This window comes from Etheostoma spectabile, chromosome 18 (genome assembly GCF_008692095.1).
Source record: "Etheostoma spectabile isolate EspeVRDwgs_2016 chromosome 18, UIUC_Espe_1.0, whole genome shotgun sequence".
In the NCBI taxonomy this organism is placed as follows: domain Eukaryota; kingdom Metazoa; phylum Chordata; class Actinopteri; order Perciformes; family Percidae; genus Etheostoma; species Etheostoma spectabile.
Genome location: NC_045750.1, coordinates 15,543,752 through 15,553,835, shown reverse-complemented (window position 1 = coordinate 15,553,835; position 10,084 = coordinate 15,543,752). Strand labels below are relative to the sequence as shown.

The window sequence follows — 10,084 nt, the reverse complement described above, 5'->3', positions numbered from 1 at the left end:
TCTGTTTACCACATGAATTATCTGGATCCGGATCCGGATCCGTACTCGGACTGGGCCTAAACCATAAGTGGTCAGATTTAACCAGGAAGTGGGTCGGTTCTCTTGAAATGTGCGGGGCTTTAACCGGTATGTTATTTAAGCCATGCAATTGATATGAGTTGATCAAAAATTGTTATATTTATTGCGATTTGAACATTTACATGACAGCATCAAGCTTCAGATCAATGGGGTTGTCATGGTAACAAACAAACTATGTACAGAACGTTTTGCAACATGAATACAACACATGCGGTTGCAATTATGAGTAAATGTATGAACAAGAGTTTTCATACTCATATAACTTTCTTTTTTAAGTTTTTATTTTTTTATGTCATGTGGATTTTTTTTATTTTTTGGTTCTTTTTATATTTTTATTTATTTTATTGCACACAAGGTGTGTGTGTGTGTGTGTGTGTGTGTGTGTGTGTGTGTGTGTGTGTGTGTGTGTGTGTGTGTGTGTGTGTGTGTGTGTGTGTGTGTGTGTGTGTGTGTGTGTGTGTGTGTGTGTGTGTGTGTGTGTGTGTGTGTGTGTGTGTGTGTGTGTGTGTGTGTGTGTGGGTTTGTGTGTGTGTGTGTGTGTGTGTGTGTGTGTGTGTGTGTGTGTAAGAGAGAGTTGAGGAGTTGTATTCAATCTGAGCACGGATATTGACTCATATTACTCGTACAATACTTGTACTTGGCAAAAGTGCTTTATCCGTACCGCTTACTCGTTTCAGCCGGATACTCGGATCACCCCTAGTAATCACTAATTGAAGCATCATTAACAAGGCAAATACAAAATCATTCAAGAGTGGGTCTTTAAATGATAAAACAGGTATGAACTGATGTGAGCCTTGTTGTTGAGTTTGTCGCTCTCTCTCTCTTTAGCTTGCAGGTAGAGGTCTCATTAAAGGGAGAGACCATCTGATGTGGGTTTTGCTGCAATTCATATCAGGAAGTATTCAGAAGAACGCCTTGGCTGACTTCCTGCCTGTCATGAAGCTCTTTGATCTGCTTTATCCAGAAAAAGAGGTACACATCTGCCAAGAAATGATTTTGGTTTACTACGATCATTATTACTAGGACATTATTTTGTGCCCATTTGAGTGTTTTTATTAGCTGTAGTGCAATAGGAGTAGTAGCAGAAGTTTTGGTTAGAGTAGAAGTGGTAGTGGTAGTAATCCACCGTATAGGCAACACCATCAGATTAATCCATGTTTTCTCTCCCACTCCAGTGCATTCCAGTTCCAGACATTAACAAGCCCCAATCCACTCATTCCTTCGCAATGACCTGCATCTGGATCCACCTGAACCGCAAAGCTCAGAACGACAACTCCAAACTACAAATACCCATACCACACTCTTTGAAACTACACCATGAGTACGCATCTTTAAAATACTGGAGCCTAAAATATGTGTTTTACATGAAAAAATACCTTACGTGTACACTAAAACACTGTACCCAGTCATAAATAAAACCCAAGCAAACATACATGTTTCAGCTCCCCTCCCTCCTGTTTGTTAGGTTTCTCCAGCAATCGCTGCGTAACAAGACTCTTGGCATGTCTGACTACAAGATAGCCTTGCTGTGCAACGCCTACAGCACCAACTCAGAGTGCTTCACTCTGCCGATGGGCGTCCTGGTAGAGACTATCTATGGAAACGGATCTATGAGGATCAACCTACCTGGCACCAACTGCATGGCGTCAGGGTCTGTCACCCCGCTGCCCATGAACCTGCTGGATTCACTTACAGTGCATGCAAAGATGAGGTATGGGAAAGCGAAGGATGTACAGATGAAAAATTGGATATAGAGAGTTCCTTATATAGGGAGCTACACATTTAATTATATAGTGAGCTACACACCTAATTATACAGAGAGATACACAGCTAATCAAAATGCATTTAACTGTCTCTTTGCTTGTCTGTTTCTAGTTTGATCCACAGTATTGCCACGCGGGTAATAAAGTTGGCCCATGCCAAATCCAGCATTGCCCTGGCCCCAGCACTGGTAGAAACATACAGCAGACTGCTGGTCTACATGGAGATTGAGTCATTGGGCATCAAAGGATTCATCAGTGAGTTACAGAAACATTTTCACCGTTGCAGAAAGCACAACGTGTAATTTGCTTACCACTATGTTCTCTGAAGAAAAATAGTTTTTTCTAATTTGTAAGCATGTTCTAACTCTTCCAGCGTGTCCTATTCTGATTTAAATTCAGTCATCACTGCTGGTCCACTGGGCTGCATTTTGAGCAGACTGGCTCAGAACACTGTGTTCAACATGAATGTCTCCTCAGGCCAGCTGATGCAAGTTGAATAATGTGAAACTCTCTCTGTTCAGGCCAGTTGCTGCCCAACGTTTTTAAGTCTCATGCGTGGGGAATCCTTCACACATTATTGGAGATGTTCAGCTACAGGATGCACCACATTCAGCCTCACTACAGAGTCCAGTTACTGAGTCATCTGCACAGTCTGGCTGCTGTGCCCCAGACCAACCAGAATCAGCTGCATCTATGGTAATGTGATCATACTGTATATTCAACACAATTACTATAGCTAACTACAAGGTTACTAATACTATCGCTACTATTACTACAAAAACATCCCAGCACAGTAAACAACCACTCCAGTACTGCAGTGTGTACAGCTAAAGGTGGTTTGTATATGAACCTTCAAATAAGGTAAAGTTCGCACAACAGTTAGATGCTTCAAAAAAATAGGCCTGATCCTGCATCGTGATCAATTATTAAATTTTTTTTTTTATAAATTACAAGCCGTGACAAACTATTACAAACTATACACTGAGACTGGGAATGCGTCCCAGGACCAAAAAACATAGAGAGGATAGACAGGAGGGAGGGAAACAAAACGACAACTGCCGAAACAGACACATTTACTTGTGGTACTGCACCAACATTTTATTTTTGAACCACTTATTGTGAACCTTACAATACAATTTAACACCTGACCAAACATTATTTACTGCAAAGATATTTTATAACATTGTACATGTGTTGTTTTGTATTGTGCCTACCTCCACTGAAGGTATTTAAACGAAAAAAAAGAGGATGATCATCAGGAGTGTAATGGTCTCTCTCTCTCTCTCTCTCTCTCTCTCTCTCTCTCTCTCGTGTCGTTGTCTGTCTTGCTGTCTTTGTGTCTCTGTCCCCAGTGTTGAGAGCACTGCTCTGCGGTTGATCACAGCCTTGGGGAGTTCAGAGGTGCAGCCCCAGTTCACTCGCTTCCTCAACGACCCAAAGACGGTCCTGTCAGCTGAGTCTGAAGAGCTGAACCGAGCCTTGATCCTCACTCTGGCCAGAGCCACACACGTCACAGGTAGAACTCACTCTGCATTTACTTCTTTAGATCTTTTGTTTCTTGTTGTCTCTGTTGTCTTTTCCCCCCCCTTTTTTCTCGTTAATAGTTTGTAGTACCTGAGTTGCCTGTAAATTAAATTGTTCCCATATCTTAATTATAAATGTTTAAGTTGCCTGCTTTTTGTCTGTGTAGATTTTTTCACAGGGTCCGACTCCATCCATGGGACTTGGTGTAAAGACATCCTCCAAACCATCATGAACTTCACGCCTCATAACTGGGCCTCACACACACTGTCCTGCTTCCCTGCTCCACTACAGGTGCACTATGGTCACCTAGGCATGATTGACACTGACAAATGTATTTTTATTTCCTCTTAAATCACATGCGTTAATCCCACCACTCTCTTTCTCTCAGGCGTTCTTCAAACAGAACAATGTTCCTCAGGAGTCTCGGTTCAACCTGAAGAAGAACGTAGAAGAGGAGTACAGGAAATGGAAGTCCATGGCCAACGAGAATGACATCATTACCCACTTCTCCATGCAGGGCTCACCTCCACTATTCCTCTGTCTGCTGTGGAAGATGCTGCTGGAGACGGACCACATTAACCAGATAGGCTTCAGGTTTGGTGTCCTTATTTTGTGTCTACAGATACACTTTGACAGAATCCACACACACACACACACACACACATATTTATTATACATTGTACATACAGAGTATATATAAGTGTACTTTCTAAAGTTTTTTTTGTGGAAGTAATTAGGGTTGATACTGATTATTAGAAAAATATATTAAAATGTCAAATTATAAACAAATCTCTGTAAATGGACTTAAATTAATTACAAATACATAGCACATTCCAAGTTCCCACCACTTCATTTCTTACACGTGTTACATTCAGTGTCATTGACACTGTAGAGTTTGTATTTAGAAAGCATGTTGGGAATTATGAACCACTGATGTTCGGCATTCTGTACAAAAATTGGTGCGAGGGGGGTCAGTGTTGTTTTGGGATGATGGTCTAACTGCAGCCTAATTATGTGTCTCTCAGGGTCTTGGAGCGCATCGGGGCTCGTGCACTGGTGGCTCATGTGCGAACATTTGCAGACTTCCTTGTCTATGAGTTTTCAACATCAGCCGGCGGGCAGCAGCTCAACAAGTGCATCGAAATACTCAACGACATGGTCTGGAAGTACAACATAGTCACCCTGGACAGACTCATCCTGTGTCTGGTGAGGGGGAACTTGCATTTAGAGAAATATGTGTACTGTATGACAAGCTCGCTGTGTCTCACTTCTCTTCTCCTTTGCGTCCAGGCGATGCGGAGCCATGAGGGCAACGAGGCTCAAGTATGTTACTTCATAATCCAGCTGCTGCTGCTGAAGCCCAACGACTTCAGGAACCGCGTCAATGATTTTGTCAAGGAGAATGCCCCTGAGCACTGGCTGCAGAGTGACTGGCACAACAAGCACATGAGCTACCACAAGGTACACAAAAACTTAGTTGTGGGGATTTTTTTTTCTTCCAGAAGATAAAATGTAACGTTACGTCCTTACCACGGAAAGTCCATCTGATTCGGGCGACACCTCAGCATAGAAAGGGGAATGTAGACAGAAACCCAGGTCTGAAGCCAACAATGTTTGTTGTTCCTTCACCAGAAATACCCAGAGAAGCTGTACTTTGAGGGACTTGCAGACCAAGTCAACCCTCCCATGCAGCTCCAGCCTCAGTACCTGCCCATCTACTTTGGCAACGTGTGCCTGCGCTTCCTGCCCGTCTTCGACATCGTCATTCACCGCTTCCTGGAGCTTCTTCCTGTCTCCAAGTCTCTGGAAACGCTGCTGGACCATCTGGGAGGGCTGTACAAGTTCCATGGTGAGTAAGGTTGTCTTACATAATTTTAGAGGACCGTGTGGATGAAAGAGGTTCAGAATGAGGACAACCACAACGGCAATAAATCACATGGATGAAAAGAGGAAGAAGGGCCTGGGATGCAAATGTAATGTGTAAGCCATTGTTTGTGCACACTGATGTGTATTTACTGCTGTGTTTGTGTGCAGACCGCCCAGTCACCTACCTGTACAACACACTTCACTACTACGAGCGACACCTGAGAGACAGAACCAACCTGAAGAGAAAACTGGTGCACGCCATCATGTCTTCACTGAAGGTAGGCAGAAGGAGATGAAGAGAGAAAAACGTGCACACACTTAAGACAATACCTCATTATGTAACAACTGTGGCAAGGCATTTTTATTTGTATGGCCCTTTTCAGCAGCAATGCAATTCAAGGTGCTTTACATAAAACATCAAACACATTATTATTACAAATTATATAAAAAAGTATACATATTGCACATATTAATACAAAATTAAGAACATTAAATACAATTTAAAACAATTAATACTAGGTGTATAAGCAGCCATGGAGCCAGCTAGCTTAGCAGCGCTAAGCTCGGGACCAAAGCAGGTTAGCCCATCAATATAAGAAATTTTCTTCAACAAACACGCAACGCATACAGTCAGGAATCATGTCCAGAGCGTCCTGGTTGTCTGTGAACTCGATGAGTAGACAGCTCGGGGTCTTCTCCACTGTGATTTCCAAGCTGTAGCTTCCGTGTTTTCAGTGTGCTCAACTGGGGTTTACTATTCATTAAAACCATATATCTGTGTGGCATGCAATCAGTACTGGTTGGTCTCATTTTGTGGTTTTTCATTTTTATTGGCACCAGTTATATTTCCAGTGTTTTTTGTTCTTTTTATAGGACAACCGTACCCCAGGATGGTGCCTTAGTGAAACCTATCTGAAGTTTGGCATGAACGCCAGAGAGGACAACGTGTGGATCCCTGATGACACCTACTACTGCAAGCTGATTGGACGCCTGGTGGACAATATCCTTTATTTATCTCTCCCTTGGTGGTAGATTGATGCATAAATATAAAATACATATATATATATATTTCTTTTATATCTATCTAATAGTTTTATATCTATGGATGGATATGTCACTTGCTCTCTCTAACTGATCCTAATACTGGCTAATAAAAAGTCCTGGGCCTCTGGGGTACTAAATAATTAATTTTACCTTACTGCCTATACTGCTAGTGTCGCTTAATGTTTCTTTGCTTTAAACATAGATAGATAGTACTTTTACATCTGTAGTTAATTTTATCTGGGGTCATTTTATTGCAGCCAATGTAGCTTTAGCAACAGAGAAAACAAGATGGAAGTGGCTGGAGGGTCTTGTGGTTTAGTATAGAGTATAAGAGGATAAGCATGTAATTTGAAAGGGAACACATCACACTTTCATGCCCCTATTAAACCTTGTTTGCTCCTCCAGTGATTTTTAGCCTCCTTTACTCTCTCTCACCCATGGCTGGCAAGTCCCCTGGTCCCTTCCCCAACTGCGACTGGAGGTTCAACGAGTTTCCCAACCCTGCGGCCCACGCCCTGCACGTCACCTGCGTAGAGCTGATGGCTTTGACCGTGCCAGGAAAAGATGTCGGCAACGCTCTGCTCAATGTTGTGTTGAAGAGGTACGACCGACTTCAGACAGTTAATGGCTCAAATTAAACAGAAGGAAATACTGTAAAACCCTGCTTTTTTGCAATAAAGATTATTATGCCCATTTTGACAGCAGTGTTATGTTGTCTGGTGAAATAAGAGTTTGATGTGAATTATTGTTTTCTTTTTAGCCAACCTCTGGTCCCCAGAGAGAACATCACAGCTTGGATGAATGCCATTGGACTTGTGATAACCGCACTTCCTGTAAGAATACACTCTCACCAAAGAGCATCACAGTCCTTAACTATTTGATGAATTCACATTGATCTTCCACCGTCTCTCCTCTTCCAGGAGCCCTACTGGATTGTTCTCCACGACCGCATCGTGTCAGTGATGGGTTCTCCAGCACTGACATCAGAGACCGAGTGGGCGGGTTATCCCTTCGCCTTGCTGGACTTCACAGCCTGCCACCAGAGCTACAGCGAAATGAATTGCAGCTACGTGCTAGCATTAGCGCACGCTGTGTGGCACCACTCATCCATCGGACAGCTGTCTCTGATTCCCAAGTAAGAAAGTCTTTCTCTTTTTTTTTTTCCCGTTTACTCCCACCCTCTCATCTTGCTGTTTGCTCTTCAGCACTCAAAAAGAATTTATGGTTGCCATGTCATCATAAATGTGTGTCTGTGTGTGTAGATTCTTGTCAGAGACGCTGAAGCCTGTCGTCCAGACCGAGTTCCAGTTACTCTACGTGTATCACCTGGTGGGGCCGTTCCTGCAGCGCTTCCAACAAGAGAGGACACGGTGCATGTTGGAGGTACACACTAACGTTCAACCATAGATGACAGTGTAATTATTATGATTAAAACGTAATGGTTAATGGTAACATTTTTTTGCATCATTACATTAACATGATGCAAAATAATGTTACCATTAACTTAAGTTTTATGTTCACTTTTTACCTCCGCCAAGGTCATGTCTTGGGACATGCCTTGAGTGCCCTTCTAGTTTTTTATGTTTCTTTGTGTTTCAGATTGGCGTGGCCTTCTACGAGATGCTCCAGGCGGTCGACCAACACTGCCAACATCTCAGCTACATGGACCCAATCTGTGACTTCCTCTATCACATCAAATACATGTACACTGGAGACAGTGTCAAGGAGCAGGTGAGACATGTCTTTTACTAAAATGGAAAATAATTGGCCAAACATTTCAAAGCTTCTTTGTAAACTGCACTAACAAGTTAATACAAGAAAACGACAAACTGATGAAAATGGAGACCTTTGTCATCCGGACTTGATGACATCTGTGAACTTGCCGCTCCTCTGGAGACCGTCTTTTTTTTGTATTTTCCATTTTTAGCTTGACTCTGTCACCGCCTGTGCAGCAAGACGAGCTGTGTCCCCAGCCGTGTCCAGACCTCCTGACACCACAGTTAATTAAAGATGAAACTGTAGCTCGACTTGGGCTTTAGGCTTGGGCATGTGTACTTAAATTGACTTTTAAAGTAATTAATTTAATCGACAAAGCTGCTGTTGAACACTGACGACAGTCTCAAGCAGTATGTGTTGTATTTTAGGTGGTGCAATCCAAAACAAGTGATGTTACATGAATGAATGTGATACGTATTAACCTGGTAATTACAATGGATTGTAACTATACCACTGCTGTAACTATACTACTGCTTTAGAAAATGAACTGTAGAAGTCAGTTGAAACCAAAATTGGAATCATGCATTTAGTTCCCTAACTGATCCAGTTTCTTTCTATACCTTACTTTTATTCTTTTTTTTTTGGTGGGGGGGTGTTATCAATACATTGCTGCCCTTCTACATTTGTGTTTGCACGTCTGTTCTTTATTGTCTCTCTTTTTCCAGGTGGAGAAAATCATCATGACTTTACGTCCGGCCATGAAGCTGCGACTGCGCTTCATCACACACAGCAGCAAGATAGAGACGTCCTCATCAGCTGCCACCGTCGCCTCCACTTCCTCCTCCACCCCTCAGCCCCCCACCTCCTCACTCTCTTCGTCCTCTGCCGTCGCCTCCCCCTCTTCCGCACAGCACGCACATACACCTATATAGGTAAACAGTTACAATCATGACAATGGACTCTCACGCACATGTCACAGATCTAAACATTTTGTTTTGAGTTTTTAGTGCTCCTTGAGTTGGATTTGCTTAAAGTAAGGCTTAAAAATGTTTATTATTGTACTTTTAGAACAAGAAACCTGGAAGCTGATTGTATTCCCCCAACCTTGTTCATAAGTGCATAAAAACATCCTATTTCCAAAATTTTAACTTTTCAAAAGTGAAAAACCCCAGCTGATTTCCTGTATCGGAAACGCTCATAATTAATCGCTTTGACAGAATTCAGAGGTACTGATTTTATTTAGAGAGTATCTCAGAAGTGAAGAATCTCAAGCAAAAACTGAATGATCAGAACAGGCATCTCTATGCTTTCTCAACACACTGCACAATAATATGCACCTCCCTGGATTTGCTGCATCAAGGAAGGTCACAAGGACACATTATTTCTTGTTAATATCATGGCATCTTTTGTATTTTTCTGTTTGTAGACAATTTTTATATTGTACATTTTTAGTTCATTAAAGATTTTGGTAATATGGGTTCAGCCTTTTGATTCTCCTGTCAACCACTTTCTATCACATTATTTCATATATTGTCTGCGCAGCCTTTGTCATTCCATGTTAGCATTTTACAAAGCCGAAATGATAAATAGATCCAGCCAAAATCGATATATTTTTTTAACATGGTTGTCTTTTCTTTGCTCATTATGTCATTTCAAAATGTTATGTTTGCGAGTTATGACTCATAACTTTAGCAGTCTACCCTTATCTCTCACATTGTGGAGAAACCTTTTCTTTAGGCGAGTCACACTGACAGGGCTGATCTCTGAGAACACTGAGCTCTGTGTCATGCAGATGACAGTAGAACATACATGGACTGACACCAGTAGGGGGAGTCCAACATTTATAGTTGCCTTCAGTGTACTTTTCATGTCTGGAGCACTGATAGAGAGAGGCACTGAGGCCCTACTGGCCTCATTAGATTGGTTCCATGTCTGTCTGCCTGAGGGATATCTATCTCTAAAACATGAACAGATATCCATCAAATTTGGTGGAACGTGCAGCTTTGAGCCAAGAACACTTAGGTTGTTTGACTCTGGGAATTTTGTCATTTGACAATTGGCAATGAAACTAATGGTGAGAATCTGAATCCACA

The 10,084-nt window shown here is 42.1% G+C and overlaps 1 protein-coding gene across 3 annotated transcripts in view; it reads left to right on the top strand.

Annotated features, from left to right (window-relative positions):
• The window catches only part of med23 (mediator complex subunit 23), an 18,777-nt gene extending 9,309 nt beyond the window's left edge, over nucleotides 1-9,468 (top strand). For 2 of the 3 annotated variants that reach the window (XR_004336211.1, XR_004336210.1), the window contains 20 exons: nucleotides 907-1,050; nucleotides 1,254-1,399; nucleotides 1,544-1,789; nucleotides 1,954-2,096; nucleotides 2,363-2,537; nucleotides 3,194-3,357; nucleotides 3,532-3,656; nucleotides 3,754-3,959; nucleotides 4,391-4,571; nucleotides 4,656-4,826; nucleotides 4,998-5,214; nucleotides 5,400-5,509; nucleotides 6,105-6,231; nucleotides 6,711-6,876; nucleotides 7,036-7,108; nucleotides 7,196-7,410; nucleotides 7,538-7,658; nucleotides 7,875-8,006; nucleotides 8,717-8,977; nucleotides 9,014-9,468. Coding sequence is in view for 1 of the 3 variants with exons in the window: in XM_032543124.1 (XP_032399015.1) it covers nucleotides 907-1,050; nucleotides 1,254-1,399; nucleotides 1,544-1,789; nucleotides 1,954-2,096; nucleotides 2,363-2,537; nucleotides 3,194-3,357; nucleotides 3,532-3,656; nucleotides 3,754-3,959; nucleotides 4,391-4,571; nucleotides 4,656-4,826; nucleotides 4,998-5,214; nucleotides 5,400-5,509; nucleotides 6,105-6,231; nucleotides 6,711-6,876; nucleotides 7,036-7,108; nucleotides 7,196-7,410; nucleotides 7,538-7,658; nucleotides 7,875-8,006; nucleotides 8,717-8,923 (3,069 nt within the window). In the remaining 2 variants the exon portion in view is untranslated. Of the gene's footprint in view, nucleotides 1-906; nucleotides 1,051-1,253; nucleotides 1,400-1,543; nucleotides 1,790-1,953; nucleotides 2,097-2,362; nucleotides 2,538-3,193; nucleotides 3,358-3,531; nucleotides 3,657-3,753; nucleotides 3,960-4,390; nucleotides 4,572-4,655; nucleotides 4,827-4,997; nucleotides 5,215-5,399; nucleotides 5,510-6,104; nucleotides 6,232-6,710; nucleotides 6,877-7,035; nucleotides 7,109-7,195; nucleotides 7,411-7,537; nucleotides 7,659-7,874; nucleotides 8,007-8,716 lie in introns of all 3 variants that reach the window. The other variant, XM_032543124.1, reaches the window with a different exon arrangement.
• Nucleotides 9,469-10,084: the final 616 nt, after the last annotated feature.